The 23,381-nt window shown below is 31.6% G+C and overlaps 1 protein-coding gene across 4 annotated transcripts in view; it reads left to right on the top strand.

Annotated features, from left to right (window-relative positions):
- Positions 1-4,293, top strand: part of LOC105192838 (cholecystokinin receptor) — a 43,255-nt gene extending 38,962 nt beyond the window's left edge. For all 4 annotated transcript variants that reach the window (XM_011157092.3, XM_039452947.1, XM_039452948.1 and 1 more), the window contains one exon: positions 2,180-4,293. In XM_011157092.3, the coding sequence (XP_011155394.1) occupies positions 2,180-2,217 (38 nt within the window). In that variant the 3' untranslated portion in view covers positions 2,218-4,293. The remainder of the gene's footprint in view (positions 1-2,179) is intronic.
- The last annotated feature ends 19,088 nt before the right edge of the window (positions 4,294-23,381 follow it).

Raw genomic sequence — 23,381 nt, forward strand, 5'->3', positions numbered from 1 at the left:
ACATGTATAAAATTTAATGTAATGGACAGTCAGATTGAATTTTATAAAAACTATGCACTGTTACTACACTGCTTATTTTGTAACGCATAAAATTCAACTGACATTTATAATGTTTTATTTGTTTTTAGCAAATATATTAAGAAAATAGTGGAATAAAATTGTATCTAAACCTTTTATGAAAGAAGTGGAGGTAAAATTTCTGTAGAAAAGTGTAACGAGAAAACTGGCTTTCGAAATTAGTTCCATATTGCATGACCAATTGAATTATTGAGACTTACCATCTGCTCGGGATCAAATTTGCGGCATTACTCCAAAAGTGAAAAGATCATTATTATTTCGTCGACTAAAAGAGTAGTAATAATTTTTAATAGTCTCAAATTTTAATGTCACGATGCAAGTTCGAGTGTTATCATATATAGCTGTCGTAACAATACGTATAGCACTTAAGCGGATTAAACGTGACGTAATAAACACGATTGAATTTCATGAAAACTATAAGCCCTGCTTATCTCAAGTCATTTTTATTGGGACTCCGGGAATAATATTACGCGATTCTCTCTCTCTTCGCACCTCTCTCACTCTCTCTTTCTATCTCGATAAATAAATGCATTGTTCCATTCTCATTCTCAAAAATCCACTAAGTGCGCATTTTGCAGTAATCTTTAGTTTATCCATTTAAAATATTAATGCGTGTAAATGGATGTATACATATATTTGTATATATGTGTAAAAAAACATGGTACGTATTTTCATGAATGGTCTCTATTTAAGCTGTAAAATATCCGGATAATTTAAAATCCGAATTACCCAAAATAATTATTATACGATTATAAAAGATATGAATACCTGAATATTAATTTTTGAAATTAAATCTATGCAAATTTATGAATTTAATCTAGCAAATAAAAATGTCGATGTTGACAAAATATGTGCATATATATGTATATGTGCGTATGGGAGCGTATATGGATATGCACGTGGGTGGGATGTGGGTGTAGATGAAAGAGAGGGAAGAAGATTGTATGAGTATGGCGAAGAAAGTAGTTTTATGGCTACATGTAATAACTTCGTTATTAGTTAATAAATTATAGTGATTCCTTATCATTTGTTTAGGCGCTAATATACCAATACATAATAGCCAACATAATAGCCATTTTTCATAAAGCATTTTTACTTTAAAGAATTTCAAAACATTTTTATGTATATTTTAGCATTTAATGACAAATATTTTCTCATTTTTTTTAATTTGCGTATTATCACACATATATATATATATATATATATATATATATATATATTGTATATGAATGTTCACTCGAGTATTCTTTTTGTTGTTCAATATTTTATTCAGTACACATTTCGAGTTATAAAAAGTTAAACAATAGCACGAGATTTTGTTAATGTAATCTTTTAAGTGCACTGACGTTTCAATGGGCTTATAGGATCTCTTTTTCGAAATTTTTATACTCAAGTAATTATTCAATAAGTTCATGTAATTCAATTGCTAATCTATAGTTTAAACACTTTAATTACATGTATTATATATTTTTAGTATTACAATCTGTATGCGGAAAAAGTTGTGTGCACGTAAATATATTTAGACATATTTTACAATATTTTCTCTTTATTTTATGTAAATGTATACTATTATAACAAAACTTTGTTTTTTATAAACAAAACCAATTTTCTAAATCTGTCTTTTGAAAGGATCTTTGTTTCTTTTTAACATCATAACGTGTCGTCACATTTTTATAAATAATATTCTAAGTAATAAATATTTTATAACCTCTAATCTCGATTAAATAACAATTGATAAATATAATTAAGTTTTCAAATTAAAATATATTAATCATTAACAAGTTGTACAAAATGCAAGTGAGTAGTTATAACACTTTCTTCTTCTTCTTTTTCCCTCTCTCTCTCTCTCTCATATATGTAAACTTTATCGAATGTCAACCACAGAAAATACTAAAATACTAAGTATTTTTTACAGCTTAGTACAGTTTCGATCCGAATTAAAGATTTTGTAGACTCGTAAATTTTCGTAAAGATTTAGGTTATTCAAATAACCGTGAACATGAATAAACGAATTATCTCGGATTATTTGGAGATCAGCAAAATCCGAACTGTATTTACTGCCTTCTCTCTTAATCTCTTCGATAAGGAAATATTATTTCAGAGGTAGTACGGTTGCTGGAGGAGGAAGATCGCGTCTAGTATAAGTCGTGCGGATTATGCGACGTGGCGGCGCGACCGACTGTATCTCTGCCCCAATCCCGCGAGGAAGAGGAAGAATTTTTTCTGAAAATATCCTGGCGGCCACCCGTCGACAGGATCGCTTGTCGCGCAAGTGGTAAGGAATCCGCACACGCCGGCCCGTCTCATTGCTCATTGAGATCTTCCTGTGTGGACAATCTCAACTTTCTTTACGATTGACTGAAGTGATACGTGATTCTCAATGTTCTGTGACGTACATATATATGTCTTTGGCCTAATAGAAACTTCAGATCTCATTTTTTCGTAGTTTTAATTAATTCATAAAAATCAAAATATATCTGTATTAAGAGGAAAAAAAAGGTACGCGTTGAAAATTTTTCCGAATTCGCGGCGAGAGTTATTTTTGTATTCTGCATCGAATTGATCGTTCGCGCAGCTAACAATTTGAACAATCAATGTTTTTGTACAGCATTAATCGAATGACGAATAAAGATCTTGCAGACATATGATAATTCTACATAAGTAAGAAAAATTGATTTCTTAAACGTGTTACATCTTAATGAACTTGTAAAATTGTTAAAATTAATGTTTGTCAGTAGATCAGTATAATCAATTAATATATTTCTTAACAACGGTAATCCACTCCAAAGTGCTGGAGTGATCTCGAATATATTAAAAATTGTATTTTTGCATCGCAATTTTTTCTCAAGTATCATAATAATATAATAATGCTATAAATATTCGCAATAATTGTGAAAAATATATCGTTTCTAGAAGATTAATAATTAACCTAATTTTACATTATTAATTGTAATGTCTTATACGTTTGGATTAAAAAAAATGACAAAACGCTTTGGGCACTTCCGCAGGCGAGCTCTTATAACCCGGAACCATAAAGTATATTTATCTGGTAAACGCAATTTTATGCGGAAAACAAACACAGTTATGCTATTTCTGCTTAACGCTTGCTCATTTATGTTACTTACGCTAATTTCGAGAGACGGTTTTATATTTCATGTTCGCGCCGTATCTAGTTATTAGGTATTTTACATTTATTTCAGCATAGACCGCGTTAAATTCAATTTTGCAGGATTTCCTGCAAAAACGGCGAAATTTCATCGCTTTCGAAAAATGCCCGGCACATGGCAATCCCAGAATCTTTGCTAAGGAGTACTATTCAACGTAAATTCGTATAGAAATTTGCCGTATGATATATAGTTGGCGTATCTTTCATCGTGCATATCTTTGATACACCTGTTGCACACGATTCATGGATCTGTCAGAGAATAACCCTTAAATGATATAGCGCGAAGTATGTACCACTACGTTATTTGGTCGCAGCGCGTCAAAGCTAATACTCGCTGTTCTCTCATATTTATATGGTACTTCGATGCATTACTATTCGTGGAAGCATTTCTCGTATAAATCCGTGTTACGTAACGATTCGATCGATTCCATAAATGATAGCGTTTTAAAAGATTTGCTTCACTTCTATTGAATTTATTGTCATTTTAACGTATTTTGTGAAGAAATATCCCCTTAACGATACACTGTATAGTAAAATTCCGTTATTTAATTATATTGGATTTCGCAAAATGTTGCGAAAAAGTGTCAGCAATAAGGGACAATTTTCTAAACGATGCCATGCATCGAATAACTGTGTTTGTTTCGATCCATTTTTTTTTTAATCAATTTTATATAATACTTTAATCCTAACGTATGTTATGTACTTATCAAAAGTATTCTAAAAAAGAAATTTCTAAGTACGTATCTCTCTGTACAAAGTTACAACGCGATCGTTACATTATATAAGAAGATATAAAATATAATTATACAATTACATAAGTTGAACGTCGCAGCTCAGCAGCATTATAAAATAATTATTTGCGCAAAAATACAGATTGCATTGTAAGTAATAAAAAATAAACCCCACGGCGTTCTATATTCTTCTGAAATGTTCAAGAAACATTCGAAAGTTCTTCTTGCGAGATGTGTAACGAAATAGACTAAGATTTGATCGACTTTACAGATAGACATTGTGCAAAAATGTTTAATAAACTTTTTTCAACACAGTTACATCTCCCGCAGACTGGATTACTTTTTGATCAAGCATTCTTCTTTTTCTCTCTTTCTCTCTTTCTTTCCTGATTTTATTATTAGACATGTTCTTCAATTCTCCAACTTTTCCTTCAACGGCGCTGGAAAAGTGTCCCATTTTATTGCTTGGGCACATTGATTTCCAGGTATGGAAAAAGTTCTGCATTTCTGAATGGATTTTAAATCAAAGAACGAACCATAATTTTTTACTTACATTAACAACATAAAAAATGCCTAACGCATGTGGATAACATTTATTAACTATTTTGATTTCTTTCTATTGTTCCTTTCTTTAATCCTTAATTTACTGTCAATTATATTTAAATATATTTCGTCTCTCATTAAATTTGGTCTGATAAATAAATATTCATCGCCGAGTGATATCAGCGTACAGCGAATCAAAGAAAAGTTAATTATGAAATAACGCAGCTTTCTTTTGTTACCATCGATTAGTACAGAGATATTCGCAAATTATATTTGTTTGCATGCTTTTATCCAATTTTTGGTCCAAGTTAGTTTTGTTGATACGCTCAACGTTGTCAAAGAGTATTTGTAGTCGCTACAAAGTTTGTTACGAACTGCAAAGGGGTCTTCGTATTGTGCGTTTGCCGAGAATATATCGCGGAATACAATAATTAAAAGAACGTGAAATAAATTTAAAAAAAAGGGATTAACCGTATGTTGTTACATCACTCGTCAAATTATCTACGTTCAAAAAATTAAGCAATTGTGGAAGGGATTTCTAAATTCTCTTTTCCTCGTACGGGAAAAAAATATTCCTGAACTCTGGAAATTAATAAAAAAATTTAATTGAAAATTTTTCAATGGAATTTAATATCGAAGAATTCTCTCAATTTTTCCCTGTATATGTCGATCATCAACTTTATCTCTCTCTCTCTCTCTCTCTCTCTCTCTCTCTCCTCGCCCTCCCTCTCCTCTCGCCATTTCTTTCTTGGATTAATAATTCTACTGAAAAGCTTGCAGTAAAACTGGGTTATATCTAAACGGGCATGAGGTCTTGTAAAACTCAGGATAGAATATTGTCCCATATGGGCTATTTGATCTCGTGTCTTATCGGTCCGTAAGGGATTTACCCCAACACGATTATTAATCAGAAGCCGGTTTCAAGAGGTAAAAACTCAAAGGGCAAAAATATATCATGTACTTCAATATATAACATCGCGTGCATTTGTCGCTCCAATGTCTAATTCCGTTTTTGCGATGAAAAGTTTCATGAGACTCAGACATAAATAAAGTTATTGAATAAATTAATTAACGAGACATATGCGAGATGGCTCTCGTATTACTTCTGTGATTTTTTTTTTTGAGTTTCAAAAAGTTCGACAGGCATCTGATGCGCGATGCATGAAGTAATGAGGCCTTCCGGAACACTATGCATAATGCATTACGGTTTTGCGATCGCGTTTCACGAACAGTTATTGTTTCAAGGCCATTATTATTTTATGTAGATTCTCTTTACTTCATGACGGATTTAGTTCAATTTCATTAGCTAAAATCTCTTTTCTCGTGATATAAACTCATAAGTAATTTAGTAATCTTCCAGCCGAAAATTCGTCTCGAGACGCAAGATTGTACAAAGAATCTCTGTGCATTCTTATTCATATATCTTATATTCATTTTACCGCCTCTGGAAATGCCGTATTTCTTTGATTAATATTGAAATTTTTTCGCTGCGCCGGTAACAAATGAAAAAAAAAAAAAATATTTTGTATAATCTAATATCTCATTTGTTTAAATGCGAGCGCTAGTTAAAAATGTACGTGATTCGTAAAAAGAAGATTATTATCAATACGTGCGATGAAACACACACACGTTTACTTGATACATTTAATTAATTCCTATCGTGTCATCCCTTTCCTCTCATTACCTATTTCAGGTTACATATTTATGCGTATATAATTATAATTATATTACGGTATTATGCGATATGTAAATTGGAAAGCTTGCCAATGAATTATTCGATTATCTAAAATTGACTAGGAGTACTGTTGCTTCTTGCAGATCTTGTCATACATTTTACATGAATGCCGTAACAATAGAAAGACCACTTTAATTTGCATTTTGAATTAACGGACAAAGTTAACTCGGCCATTCGATAGTGCAAAGCAGATTTAATACCGCTACTATCAAACAGCCATTATTTAATCTGTCTTTGGGGAACACGTTTTTTCCAGCTGCATTTTTGGTGCGCGTTTTAATTTATATGACAGTCGATAACAACTTATTAACGCAGTTTACAACTAATTAGTTATCGAAAAAGAAAATCCTGTTTACTATTAATTAACATAAATCATGAGCAGCAGTCACGTTCATTATATATATCTTGTACATATGTTTATATTTTGAATGCCTGCTGTGAATAAATATTGTATATACATCGTGCTTGACTAAAATTCAATTATATCTCTCTAGAAATAATTGAAAGTTAACAATATTCTTCGTGCGCGAATCAAAGATGGCCGAATAAAATACAATATAAAGTTAATATAACGTAATGCAAAATTATTCCGTAAGTGAAGAACGTTAAATAGAATAGTTAACATTTTGGTTCAAAAATAAAGAAACAGAGTGTCTCATTATCTATGCAAGGCAAGCAACTTAATCCTCTTTCCGACGACAAATTTATCATTCGAATAGCAGGAAGGAAGACGAAGTGCTAAAAGAATTTCCTATCTGCGCGTACATGTCCTTGGAATTCTAAAGATGCACGATTATATTGAGAGATAAAAATCGCGCGCTGAAGAGCGCCTTCAATCTACTTCTTTTTTTTGCATCACCTTATAATTGACTTCCACTCACTTCTCCACACCATGCTTCAGAATTTAGATGCATTTAAAAAAAGGTTAAATTGCTGTCAGAAGCAAGATATAGTCCTTTCACAAAGCATCAACCCAAGTATGCCGAGCCAACGGGCATTATCTCATAAAGTTATGATTTCCTCATTGATAATCTGAAGCAATAGCAAAACTTTTCCAATTCTTTATCATTAAATAATACTTATCTTCATATTTGTTCTAAAAACAAAAAAAGTGTTCTTAGATAAATTAATTTTCCAGAAACGTATTTAGTATGGTAATTTTTATTCATTTATAAAAGAAATTAAAAAATGTAATTTAATTATATTTTTGTGTAATTTAATCAAAACAATGAATGAATTAAAAATAATGTCGCTAAAATTAAATAAAAGGTGCACGTGTAAAAAATTTAATTAATTGAGATATGCATCGCTGAATCAACAGGTTTTTACACGTTCTATTATTATTATAGTCAACAAGGGATTTTATATCTTTCGAACACATTTTTCTTTAGCTCTGCATAATTATAAACTGTAATTATGTATAATAAATGATGTAGAGTCTATCAGCTTATTCAGAAAAATGTCGTGCTGCTGCAAAAACTTTGAGTAGTTTTCTACTGATGAAGATATAAAATTCTGAGAAGAGATTTCCAAATTGCGCGAAAGATGACAAAAAATTGTGAAACAAAAAGATGGAGATACTGATTAAAAATATGTATAAAATATTGTCTTTGATTTTCATTAAATAATTGGGATATTTCTGGGTTAAGGTACGCATTACGTAATTTTAAACAACGCCGCTAAGCTTTTTTGTACATTACTATGCAGACAACCTGCGAATATCTTCAACAACATCAAGATTCATCTGCTCTTGCTGTGTACCAACGGTATCCAGGCGTGTCTGGCGTATATATATCAAATTGATTTACTGCGAGCGAAGTGCTTTTTCCGTCCTTGCGACTTGTACGGTAGCTATGAACTACCTTGATATTGATCGCTTTTAATTCAGCTACCCAAATGTCCAAAGTAAAAAAGTAGCAAGGAAAATGCAAAGTACCTATACATTGGGATCTGCATACGTTTTTTAATTATCTTTCACATATACACATAACACACACGCGCGCGCGCGCATGCACACATATTTCTCAAGAAATTACTTTTCTCGAGAAATAATTATTTATTTAAAATCTTTTTTTTGTAGATACTATGCATATCTGCACAGTATCTGTATATAAGTCAAATTCTACGTTTTAACTGTAATATGATATGTTTATTGCAATTATAGATATTTAGATACTTGTACGAATCGAGAAATAATAATTTGTCACCATAAACAATGACGTAACTTTATATGTTAATTTCCTTTGTTTGACGCTAAATATTCGCACGCGTTAAATTGAGTAACGCAAGATGCATTTATTAATTGCATGCGGGATAATCCATTTAGGCGTTATGCAGGTATCGACGTAGAAAGATTGATTACGTACTATCTACGTATAATATATTTTAATTATAAAATTAATTAACCAAACGTTTTGTGATATATTGGCAATTTATTCAAATTTTGATCGGACGATTGAGCATGTATTAATGTATACGTTTGTAACAATACTTGCAAGAAAAAATGTATAAAAACATTTAGTATTCGACTGAAAACGTTTGATGGCCTTTAGATATAAATTCAAATTACGCAAAGTAGACAAAGTAAAAAATTGTGGATGTTTCATTTCAATTGATCGTATCTCTCATCTTATTACGTAAATTCCGAGAGACATAGAAAAATATTGATATACCTGTTTTTCATTGTTATTTACGGGATTACCCCTTTTGTGCATCTAATGGCAGATAAAGTTATTTCGATTTATGACATACTGTGCGATCCGCTTTGAGTATAGATATATTTTAGCTCCGATTGAATTCTATTTCCCTTGCTCTTTTTATATCATTCGATTGTCTATGTCTGTACCAATTGCATTTGACAAACAAGGCGATGCTAGTGCCTCTGACGTTAACAACAAAAAATCAGTGGCATCATCCATATTAAATGTACTCCCGATTATTTCTTTCTATTCATTATTAAACTTGAAAAAATATTTATAAGATTTATGCAATTTTCAAATTTATACACATTATTTCATAAAAAATTAAAGTTTAAATATTTTAATTATATTTTGATTCTATTACTTAGAATATATTATAAAAATAAAGAAATGTACCTTCAAATATATTTTTTTATATTATAAAATGAAATATCAATTTTGTTACGAGTATTTATCTATAGATGTGTACTTATACATTTTTACATTTTAAAAGATGCTTAGAAACAAAGATAATACAATGACTCAATAATAGTTAGCAATAATAACAATAAAAACAATAATAATGTTAATTAATACATTAAATTTAATTAACTGCAGTTATATCGCTGAAGACGTCAATTTAACGTCATTCAAAGAAACAGACATTTGATATTTTGTTATGACGGGTATACGATTATAAGTAGTGCTAATTTCAACATCAATAATATGAAAAGTATTGAATATGACAGCACGATTGAGTTTAAATCATTCATCTTATAATTATTAGCACGAGTCAGGCGCAAACGGCATTGCTGAGAAATGCTGTTTCGTGTAAAATGTTCTCAGAATTCGTGGCTAATTACTTTTCGCATCCAGAAGAGGTTTCGCCCTCAAGAGGGGATTTCGCCATGATATATGAATTTATTTCGCTCAGCTACGAAGATTTGCATTGCCTCTGCACATTTATTCATAAAAAGAAACATAAGATAAAAGATAAAGCAATCGTCGGAAAAATTATTTATATACATATATCTTTTTTATTTCAGATATTACATTATTAATATATTAATTCCTTTCTTAAAACATTCAAGACATTTAAATTAAGAATTTTATATAATAATAATATAATATTTATGATAATAGTAATATAACAATGATAATGATAAATATATAAAATTTTTATGTAAATGTTTAAAAATATAAACTTTGTTTCATTTTTCATTATAATTTTTTTTTAAGTTGTCTCATTGATAAATGATCGAATTTTGTCTCTTTGATTCAATTTCATTAGCTGGAAAAAAGATAATTAAGTTTAGTGATTTAATTTAATAATTATTAATTAAATATTAATTAAATTTTAAAATAATTTAAAAAATAATTAACTTTCATAGTGTACTCTCTTACAATATAATGTATGAATTGTTAATATAATTGTTCATTTGAGCTTGCTATAATTTTATTAGCAATTGCGCAAACATCAGGCATCGATTTTCCTATAGCAATATTCTTGCGTAGCAAGAATTGTCCTCGACAATCCAGTTTATGCCAGACTCTCGCAGCGGCTTTGTACGGATTTTACGGAGCTGAAAATTTCTCGTTGTTTGCATATAAACAATAGGTACTATTCATAAATCAGTTTGTTTGTTTATAGATCTATAGGATAAAATACGGTGATAGCTCTCTATAATTTATTCTAAGTAACGCTATATTTTCAACGAAAAGAAAAACCCAATTCAGTAACAATATTAACTATATAAAAGATTTCATTTTTCCATTTTGTTTGTAGTATAAATTAGCACTACATTGTATTATAAAAAATAAATGATTAGTTACGTTATCTCGAGAAATGCACATATTGGAATGCATTTCAAAGTTGTGAACGAGCATAATAAAATAAAGATTTTCGCTCTCTCTCTTTATTAAAATTCCTTCTCGCTCGTCACAATTGCATTTAAAAAAATTTCATCCAACAAACTTATCTTCTCAAAAGAATTTATTTGTCGCTTTAACTTACCACTAAAACTTTAGTAAATAATTAACGTGAAACTGGTACAAAACAGATATAAAATAAAATTAGAATTTCTTTGCTCGTGCACCCTGGTTTTCGTACCTATCACAAATTATTCCGCCTCGACAAACTTTCATTGCATCCTAAAAACTTTCAACTATCACGCGCACGCGCGCGTGTAAGGATTTTGCGACCCTTCAAAAAAAATTAGATATCCTGCGATCTTAACGTTGTAAACTTGAAGACATTACCGTCCTTAATACCAGGCGTCCATTTCCCACGGTGATCGAGCGGGATAGGATCGCAGAGAATGTATCCTAGTTTAAAGCGGGATACGGAATTCCTGCCGAAATAGGGACGAAGAGGCGCCGTTCAATCTTACGCGTGGATATCGTAGGTTGAAATCTTGCGCGCCGTCGTTATCGTCGTGACGCCGTTTATCAAGTGCTTTCCTTCTTAACGCCTCCGCGATTCACGAGCTTGTTATTGCGAAAGTTGCTGTGCGAAACTTGTTGCGTCCGCGCCTGAAATCGACCAGCAATACTCTGCGAAGGGGACGGTACGTCTGTGAATAAGTGCATCGCCATGCACTTTATGTTTTATAGATTGTAATTCAATTGTAAGCGATTGTTCCGCTAGAATAAACGCTTACGGCTGAAAATAATGAGGAAAGTTTCTCGTAACGTTGACACGTGTGCTTCGAACACGTGTCAACGCAAAGGATTTGTTAATAATTATTGTTTTTCCGATAATCGCGCACACATAAAATTTACATTCAATTCTATTTTTTAATGAGATACTTCAATAAAGTTGCTTAAAAGTCTCAAAGGACCAATACACCATTACTCCGTTTCACGGCACCACGAAAGCTTGCGCTTCCAGCGGTTTACTTTTGTTGGAGTTGTCATGGTGACGCGTTCGCGAAATTACATCCATTGCTGCAAGTGCTTTGTCCTAACGTTGAAATAGAACACAAAGGTATTGAAGTATCTATCATTGGAACCTTGTTAATTGCTGTCTCTCATAAAGAGCATTGAAGCAGTGTCCAAACTTCACCGGCAATCCAGTAATATTTGGTGACAATCGCGAAATCCATTTACGTCGAATCAACGATAAACAATTTATATACAAAATTATCGCGCAGTATTATTTGCGATAAATCATCGCAGCCACTTGTTATCGCGCAAGTTGTCACTGAAGAGCTTTTAACGTTACTGTTATTAATTATTGCAACAGAATTTTTTAATAATTTAAAAATACAACATTTAAAACTAAAATATTAGAACTAATTAAATTATTCGTAAAAAAAATCTCTCTTTTATAAAATAAATATGTTGTCGCAAGTAATAATTTCAACAAATAGCTGTTTTTCATTGTTCTAGCGTGATATACCCGTTCAAATTAATTCGGCATAAATAGCTATTCGAAATCGCTCTAAGCTTTAGAGTTAGATGAAACCAGTAATTCCAATCCAGAGGGATGTTGATCATTTATCTAACGGTGTTGCGAAATTGCATGGAAGGATTACGTGTCCAGCATTGCGTTGCACTGTTTGGAACATGTGTATCATTCACAATAATAACTCTTTTGTTAAATACACATTCGTGTAAAACAATTTTACACAAAACTAATTTTGTGAATAAAAAAAAGGTAGATATTGCTGCAAATTACATGTTTTATCAAAAAATTAGTTTTCTTTTATAAGATTATTATTTGAGAATTAAAAGACGTAATTATTATTGTCAAAGTTATCAAAGTGACACTATATTTTAATGTATGCTTTTTTTTACCTTTTTATTAAATATTCCAAATATATATTTATCACGTTTATTACGTTTCTACACACGTATATAAAACGTATATTTAAATTTAATTCGTTAAAGTATATGTCTATGCTTTTAACATAGAAGACTTGTGTGTTTAACAACATTAAGTCAATACGAAATTTAACATGTAAGACTCGAGACAAAGGCTGTCTTTTGTTACATTTTCTGGAGAATTCATATATTTTGAGAAAGGATTCAAACATGGTTCTTCTCACACAGATAAAATTCAAGTTTCAAGTTTATATTTTTTAATCTTTTCACAATCTTCTTATGTAGTTATTCTTTTATTTCTTCACGTTAATACTCCTCTTTTAACTTCGTTCTTTGATGTTTTTACTTATATCATCGGCGTTCCAAACTCATATTTGAACTGAGATGGAAAGAAAGCGGTAGGAGAAATCCTTTTGACGAGAATCCGGAAAATCTAGATTTTGTATCGTTTTGTATACACAAATGCGTACACAAAGAAAGTATTCACCCACGGTTTCTTCATTTTTACAAGAGAAAAATCAGGATTTTCTTGTGATTAAATGGCGTAGCAAACTCATTGCGGTTAACTTTACGAGGATTTGGTCTTCTATATCTTCTCTTTCTGCTAAAAATTCAGTAACAATACTATTCTCGACAAATGCCACAAATTTTTCAGCGAGGGAGAAAAGAAAAGAGAGAGAGAGAGAGAGAAAGAGAGAGAGAGAGAGAAACAAGATTTTTTTAATTTTTTTATGTTCAATTGTACTCAGGAAATTTTTCATCGTCAAAAATCAACTAAATATCCTTTGCTAAGAAAATCTGACATTTTTAAAGTAAATCTTTTTAAAAAATGTAAATGCCACATAAAGAAGATCGTGTACATCTTCTTACGTCAAAATATGAAAGCACGACTTGTCTTTTCAGACCCAACTTGTGTATTTTATTTTTTAAGAGAAAATCTGCTACATGATACCTAGTAGAAATAGAAAATAAATATCACCCTTACAAGCAAGATCGTGGTATGGAAACGTGATATATTAACCCATTCCTTACGGAGTATCAATATTGGAACATCCGACATTTATCACGACGTTATCTTTCTAGATCGCTGTAACATTTTCGACGATATATTTTCGTTAAGGAAAACTTTAGTGTCCTAACAACTTGAGCAAAACTTGGTTAAAACTGACTACAATTTTTTTTTTATCTACATCATATTAATAAGAAATAAGCAACATCTTTGATATTTTATATATTTTATGTCACAAAATGACTACGTAGCAGAAAGAGAGAAATTTTCCATTGGCTTATTCTATTAGATTTAATAAAGTACAAATAGATAATCCTCAACGACAGAACCGATAATAATTTCAATAATACCGTAAAATATAAAATAATGAAAACTTTGCTTATTAACATCGTAATCTGTAAATACATAGATCTCATAATGTGCTTAAAACTATCTAGTTTACAAGCAGCTTATGAATGCATTCTACAGCGCTTGTTTAAGAAGTTGCTAAAGTACAATATTAATCTTAATGGTGAATCATAATGGTTTCCCCGAGAGTTGTTGAAATTAGGAAAACTGTGTTTTGCGGAAACTTGAGGCATTGTGACAACTAGACGTACTTTACGAGGCAATAAACAAGCAAAAACGACTGAAAGCAGACTTCCTCATCAATATGCTGCGCTATCATATTTCTCACGTCAGAACGGAAGCGGAATATATTTGGAGTACAACGAGCCAAGTATAACTAACAATGTAACAAGAGAAAAAAAGAAACAAAATTGCAAATTGTATGGGCGATTGCACACAATGTTTTTTTTTTTGCCTTCTTACATTTTAACGTGCATGACATGAATTATCATCAAGCAAAGTTGCCTAAGGTTGGATTCCACCGACCGTTTTCTATCTTGTGCTTACATTATTCACCGTATGCACTCGCTGATGAATTGCATTTTCTTCGTACTGTAATTTAGCGTGGAAAATTACATTAAGTTTCCCAGCGCGCGGCGCCTTTCTTCAGTTAATTATCACCCTTTAACCTTCCTACGATTTCCATCTCGCGAGCCTCTCATTGCTAAGTGCTGGCATTGTATATTAACTGTAGATCATCATACGTATGTAGATGCGATGCTGTACTACATATATAATTTACATAATATACGCAAACACTATAACACCAGTACCAAACACAAAGTGATTAGCCCGCGCTCGTTCATTATTGTATTAAAAGTACATATACTAATCGGGAAAATGCGCTCTGATAATTAAGCTAATTAAGGTGATGGGTAATTACTCGATATTTATAAAAGGCGTGGCGATAGCGATGGTACAAACGTACACGAATTAATTCCTTCTGCAAAATTGAAATATCGGAATAGAATTTTTCCACCCCAAATTTTCCTTCGAACAAATCATTTTAGAAGACTAGAAGAATACGTGCTTTTTTCCTATTCTACAAAAATTTTATAAGTACTTACAATAACTCGGATGCAAACTGATTAAAATGTATAGGATTACGCAACTTGACTTCTCCGCGATTCGACGCGAGAAACATTTCCTTTTTGAACTCTTTTCTCCTTCAAGTGCTCTTCTCGTGATTTTTGAAGGAATTTATCACTCCTGGGTGGATACAATCGCTTCTCTCCAGCGTTCTTGATCACCTCCTTCATCTTCAAATATTAAACGATTGCTTTATATAGTCACTTCCTCTCTTCTCCCGTTCACGCTTCAGCACGCTTTCTTCTTTCTGAACCATGTACTGGTAATAAATTTCGCTTTTCTCAAATTAATTTAACGTTTTCGACTGCAATGGATTTAACCCTAACCTAAGACGAATTAACGACGTACTCTTATTTTCGGTTCTAATTGGTTTCAGCATATAACGTCATTAACTTAGCTCAGTTTTGGTGCAGTAAGCACTGCAGTCAAAAACGCTATAGCAGATCTATATATATTCTTAAAAATCTATAAATCTCACGCCCTCAGGTCCGTACGATCTCTATGGTAATACACTTCCTTTCTCCGCTCCTGGCAGTCTCGAATCATTACTTTTTATACTCGCTTTGTATCTATCTAAGGAAGTTTTTCCTTCTGCTGAGAATCAATAGTTTTTCCCTTCCAAAAAAGAATCTAATTCCTCTTCTCCTTCGTCATTTCATCTCATTACCCTTCCTCTTTCTTCTTCAAGATTCCACAGCGCTTCGTTTTCAAGTCATTTCTTACATGCAAATAATGTAATTTCCGAATGTCAGTCTGGTTTTCATAAACATTTCAGTATTGCATCTCTTCTCCACCTATGTGATTATGTTTTCTGGCCCTTTGACAATGGCGCTCTCTTTCTCTCTCTCTCTCTCTCTCTCTCTCTCTCTCTCTCTCCGCTCTTATAAACTTTTTTCTAAAACTTTTGATACAATAAATTACTGAGTTGTGTTGATTTCTAAGTTGTATCATTGTTGTGGCCTAAATGATCTTTCTCTTTCGTTGAAGTTCTCCACTTTTTTCTTATCTCAACAAAAATCCTCGTTCATAATCCCTTTCCTAAAGCTTCTCTTCAAAATCAAATATTTCCTTCCTTGAGATGCACCTCGAGGTTCAGTTCATGGACTTTTACTCTTTAATTTATTTGTTGCTGATTTAACTTCTTTGGCCATCCACTTCCAGGCTGTACATGTATGCGGGTGATGTGCTTCTCTTGTTAAAACTTTTAAGCTGTTTGAAGCCCGTTCTGCCACAGTTACACTTGCCACAGTTACACTAAACAGTGACCTGCAACTAATCAGTAAGCGGTCGGTAGCAAATTAATCCCTCTAAGTCATCGCTTTAAAACGTCGATTCTCCCGTACTTTTCCGCCTCCACTTTTTCAATATCTATATCTCAAATATAATTCCGCCTATTAGTTCCTTTATACAAATTCTTGTCCTGCATATCGATTCATCCTAGTTTCAAATACTACGTTTTGATCAAATGTAGCATATTTTCAAACCGTCATACCCTCAACCGTCATACGCCATGTATTACTCATATCCCAAAAATTACACATCACAGTCTCTTATTTTATTACTCGTCTCAATCAACGTCTTCTTCGTAGAATTCATTTAATTAAAAACTCTTATCTTTATTCTTTTTGGCATACGAAATGTCATCATATTGTTTCTTCCTTTCAGAGTTCTAGATGACTCAGTATTTTTCATCTTTTTATAATTCATTTATATGTTCTATGATTTATAATATCCTTCAATCTAATATCCCTAAGTACCTGCGTAAACAACTTTGTTTTAATAGACTCCCACTCCAATTTATTTCCAAACATTTATCATATACCAACGCTCATGTCTAATTCATCGTACGTCAAAATTTCAGAATGTCTTTTTAAATATTTATGGCTGAAAAATTTCTTAATGATTTTCTCGCTATTATGTGCTCTCTACCTCAGCTTTCCAAGTTTCAGTTGGAGAACCGACTCAATAAATTGTTGCTCATTATGCTTAATTATTTGCTTCATGTTTACTTCTTTAATATTTATTGTTTACTCTAACTCATACATGTACTCTACTTGCGTACTTCGATTAAATTAATGCATTCTATTTGCTTATTTAATGAATATTAATATTTAATATTTTTGTTAATATTTGATTTAATTAATACAACCCACTTGTTTATTTTTTAACAATTCTGTATTATATTACTTTTATATTTTTATATTTTGAATTGGCTTAAAAATTTTTCTTTTATTATCTGATAATTGAAATACTGTTTAATTATGCGTCTCCTTCATTTAATTTATTTCTGTTTCCGTTAATTATATTGTATTTATAATGCTCAGGTGTCACTTCAAATCCCAGTTGCCTCTATTTCATACATTTGATCCCTTTATTAATATTATTATTCTGTGTATATTTTTACTGTTGTAACGTAAACCACTGCATTCATTAAAATAATTATTATTATTATTTTATGCAAACGTTTTATTTTTATATAAAAATAACTATTGATATCGTGTCTTTTATATCGTGTCTTTTATATCGTGTCTTTTATATACCTTTTATTAATAACATTGTATAATAATTAAAAAAGAAAAAAACATGTAAGCTGCGTATACACACATGTTTTAAATATCTTCATCAGAAATAATTAAAGAATTTCCTACAAAAAATCAAATAAGTCTAGTTAAATTTTTTCAAAAAACATGAAAAAAAATTTTAAACCTCTGGACTTGTTTAGTTTTTCTGGTTAACAGAAATTTTATATTTACTTCCTATTTATATTTATATTTCCTATTATCTATTTGACTCTTGACAGAACAAAATTGTTCATGATGTAACGCTACCGATAGATAATGGCGTTATACCCCAGATATTTTATTTAATATACTTATTTGAATTTTGATAAGAAACTTTTCAATTAGTTATCTCTATTATTTAGCATAGCATTGCTTGTTTGTATTTAAATGTAATTTAGTTAATTGAGTCACTTTTCCAATTAAGACTGTTGCCACAAGGGACATATCCCCTCGACAGCTCCGATGCGAGTTAATCTACAGGTTAAATAACGCCTCGTAAACAACCCCCAAGCTACAATTGCCGTGTAACGACGGATATTTTTCTAGCTGAGGTTCTATCTAACAACGAAATTACGAACTTTCCTGCAGATTGCAGCTGTCACGGCAGAAGGATGCGATAAATCCGTCGCTCGCATTGAACGTTACGCCATTACAACTTTTATGCGTGTTATGCTTGCTACAAAATTCCCACGTTCCACCTGCCAACAAATTATGCGATTAGTATTACTTTACAAAACTGCGTCAAGTCACAGAGTTCAATAAAGATATTTAATTTAATAAATTAATTTAGTACATACTTAATATTTACAAGTATAAATTTAAATCTTTATAACGCAACAGTGTAAAATACTTTTAAATTTATTATTTTATGTGTGAAAATAAAAAAGGAAATGAAATTCACAAATACTGTATTATCGAAAAGAAAAAAAATCGACGGTTTTGTATTATTTAATTTAACAGCATTACTTTTTATTATTTTCTTCTTTTTCTTTTCATTTCTATTAATTATCTCCTTCATAACAATGACAGAATAAACGTTTCTTTCTCTTTCATCGAGAAGTTAAGCAAGCTTATCGGTTATCGCTTTCTTGTCACCCTTACAATCAGTAACAATGGGGCATTTTAACCTCGTAATATATTAGTGCCAAGGATTGCCAAAGAGGTTCGTCGATCACCGCCACCGTAATAGCGTGAATCGAGCGGAGCAGGTTGGAAAATCAGCTCAGAATACCAAGTTCCGCCGATGTCTGGATCTCGTTTTAACGACTTACTGATCCATCTCAATTGTATTTAAAATTAATGTACCGTAATGTAAGTTCAGTCATTACTTTTGCAATTTGAATAATATAATTTTTTGTCATGGTCAAGCGCAAAGAATCAAGATCGATAAACGCTTGAGAACTTTTCAAGACAATTTTTATGCAACTACATAAAAACCACAAAAGGCCATTAACGCGAACGACGAGATAAAATTTTACGCCACGAAGAATACGTGTCAGGAGCAACGTTAGATCCATTACTGGTAGCGAGTGTCCCCTTGTAAAGCGTGTGTGCAACAGATGCCGTTTTAATCTTGTACAAAGTAAAATCGTGATTTCAAACTGACGAGATGTTTTTACAAATTTTTTGTAAACAATTTCCTTTCTCTTTTTTTACATATATATAAAGAGCTGTCCTAAAAAATATTAGTTCTGCTGAACAGCTGGAACGAGATAACAATATAGCGGGAATTTTATCTATACCTGAACAATATAGTACAAACAAAATTGCGTTGTATTATTACAGTATAACCGTTTTAACTTATTAAATTGTTTTCTTTAGTGCGCCAGAAAAATCGGATTAACGGGCAAAAATACAAGAAGAAATATATTCAGGATATTCAGAATAAAGCGGCCACGCAATTCCATTGGAATTAAAGAAAATTGATTCTATGCCTAGCTATAACCAATCGATCCCTAATTACGATATGCAAATTGTGGACTAATAAAAAGCGGAATATTGCAGTTACGTTAATACCCATTATCGCTTAATTATACTAACGTTAAATTGATGCAACCGAAACTAGTCGTTCGCTTTTACGTTACTTGTTGGTTTTCCTCTTTATTTCTTAAATTTTTATCTCTATCGGCGTAATTGAAAATGCACATAGCTAATTCTAGATATACATAATATTGAAATTTAATTAAAATAAAATAATAACAAATTTTTTGAATATGATTAATCAAAATTCTCGTTTTTCGCGATAAAGTAATTGTAGCATGCGATACATTTACGACAAAAAAAATTCCTAGTAAAGTCGAGCGGTCTACTTGAGAATAATTGTTATGCATAAAAATAATTTACGGCGTATCATTATAGTTATTGGTAACCACCTTCTTTTCCAATATCTTATGTTCCTATATATTTTTATAGCACATTTGCTTATCAAAATTATTCCTTATGAATTATGTAAAACTACAGATTGTATCGGGTTAAAAAATAAATATTAAGAATTTGCTTACTCTTTGATTCATTTATGATTTCTTCTTATTCGTCTGGAGATCAACATATTGTTACATGTAGGTAAATTTATTTATTTATTATATTTTTGTCAATTACAGATACATGACGGTCATTAAGTACTCTAAAAGATTTCAAAAGGTAACTTCTCACACTATAACTCACGAAAACTTCCAATGACCATACCTATGTCTAAAACGATTTAGTTTCAAAACTACAAGAAGTCAAAGTGGAAGAAAAAATTTTGTTATTTCCAAAATTTACTCAAGTTATTTTTATGTATTTCAAACATACACAAAGTTTTATCAAAATAATCTGAGTGGTTTTTGAAACTTTTGAAAAAAGAAATTTTTTTCCATTAATTTTCACACACGCTGTATCTTTGAAACTAATTGTAAGCTATTTCAAACGTACAAAGTTACATAAAGTCTTCATCTAAAATTAGTATAAAAAATTACACTAATATTTTAGAATACTACTTAACGACCATAATAAAAATACAAGGTCTTATCTAAAAAAAGATAACTGATAAAATTATTTCAACATAATATCGTTATATCGAATTACACTTCCTTTCTGAAATGTTGCATACTTAATAGCAGCGAGAAAAGGAGGATGCTTAAAAATTTTAGAGGATCAAGTTAAATGAAGCAGCCTATAAGGAATGTAACGTAAACCAAGGAAACGAAATTTTTAATTTAATTCCTTAGTGCACCATCGTAAGTTTAATATATATGTAGAGATTAAACTCGGCCCTCGGAATAAATTGACGTTTTTACTAGTCACACAGGGCACTTGGTAACTCGAACAAAACGTTTCTCGAGATCCGGAAACTAGAATATGGCCGGATTATCTTTCGCGATTTAATAAGAAACCTAGCACACGTTGTACCAACGAAATTTCACAATGTTTCGTTGAATTCAAGTCCAATTGAATTCCACAAAAGTCGCTCTAAACACTGATAACGGGAAAAGCTGCTGGAATGTTAATAAGTTTCGCCATGAAAGCGCTAAAGTTAAAAAATTCCAAACGTCGCTTCGTCCCAACGGGAATCCCGACAACAGCTAGTCGATCTTATCGGCCTCGCCGCTGGAATAGGTGTATGCTTGGCAAAAGATCCGTGAGCATCGCTGGCCGCAGAATAATCTGATTTAATCTGTACGCTTTGCATTCGTGCGAAATACGAAAGTTTATAGAGCATAGAGTATAGCGGTTGTATCAAGAAGCTATAAAAAAAAAGATACTCTTGTACCATGCGCGATATCCGATCTGCGTAAGTTTACGTCGCCTCGCCTGTGCGACATGAAATATCTGTGCTGTAAAATATGGCATGAAGCACAAAAGTAACAAAACGTTCGATACAATATTACGTACAAGCGTATTTTTTCCCCTCGTAGAGCTCAGAGAATACTAAAGAAAATATTTTCCCATGCTAACGCAGAATGTATGTCGGTGTATTATGTAATTTCCGCAGAACGTGTTGCAAATATTAATTCGCATCTGCAAATATTTACGTAAATTATTGGAAGTAACGTTTTAAAATAAGTCGGGCATTCAAGGAAATGAGTTTCTTCATTAAAAATAATAACAGTACCCAATAATAACAGTAATATTTACACTACACTGTAATTATTGTAAACGTTTACAATACGTACGTGTGTAAATTATCTTTCTTCTTTTTGTTTAACGTCCTTTTTAAATAACATTAATTACGTAAGTGCGAAGCGAAATGAAATGCGAAGAGAATTTGAGAGAGATTGCACGATTGTAATGCAGAGTGCAGATATAATCGCGTGAGTGCAAATATATAGCTTTACGCGCGCGATTCTCAGAAGAATAAGCAAGTGATTTACTTTAACAGGGTCACTGCGCGTTTACATGTATGTATATACATCACCGCTAGCGCGTGAGGGGCAGACGGATAATAAACTTATCGCGTGGCAATTTTAATCAGTATGTAGCAATCCAATCCAGTACACCAATAAAAAAAAACTAACCCTCTCTCTCTCTCTCTCTCACACACACATGAAAAGCACATTATAATCTCACAAACTATTTGAACTAAATGTGCATAATGGTACATGCGATAAACCTATCTAAAATCTAGGAGTTCTACTTAAAAACTAAAGACATATTTTTAACCTAGATTATCTTTCATGCAAATGCAACTTTCAATGAGGTACAAAGAATGGATGAGTAAGCGAGATAAACAGTACAACTCGACAATCTTAAACGTTTCTCGCAGTTAAATGATTATATATTTTAGTTATATTGAAAAGTTAATATACAAGTTTCTATTTATATATTTTCTATAACATCTTCCTTTCTTCAGAGTTACTTCAAACTTTTACTTCTTTTTTTCTTTTCTATAAAACTTTCCTTGGACTTTTAACTATCTCTTTTACGTTTGCAATAAGCATTAAAATATATTTAATCGGTATAATTTATTTAAAAATAAGAGTAGTTTAAATTTGCATTGAATTTTAAACATACCTAAAAGCAATGAGAGTGTATGTCTTATATAACAAAGAAGTAAAAAAATTGATTTTTCTTGTGAATTTCAGCATTAATATAAAATTTCTATCGTAACGTTTCCATTCTCCATTAGTCGGGGATTCGCGATATCGCAAAAAATTACTCAGAAGAGTGAGAACAAATTTATCGCAGAATACTGGGCCATTTGTTCTCTTTCGCGTAGGTTAATGCTTGTGTAATGCCTTCCAGATTCCGCCGAGATTCGACTCCTTCACGATAATCCTCAATGTAATTAATTTATTGTTAGAGTGAAGTGCGCTTGAGCATTCTACAATTGTGTATATGCCAGAATCCTAAATTCATCAATTATAATTGTTTACGACACATACTGTGATTCAATGACAAATAGTCTCATATAATATTTTTGTGTAATAGTAACGCAATCGCGAACCGAGTTGCAAAGTAAATTTAAAAACGAGCAAACAAATTTTTTTTTCTAAAAAGAAATAGCAACACGGTATTGCATAAAAGATTTCTCAGAAGATAAAATCTGAGGTGGGACACGTAGCACTGAAAAATTTATTGTTATATTGTCTCTAAGCCAA

The sequence above is a fragment of the Solenopsis invicta genome, chromosome 8, assembly GCF_016802725.1.
Source record: "Solenopsis invicta isolate M01_SB chromosome 8, UNIL_Sinv_3.0, whole genome shotgun sequence".
NCBI classification, from domain to species: Eukaryota; Metazoa; Arthropoda; class Insecta; order Hymenoptera; family Formicidae; genus Solenopsis; species Solenopsis invicta.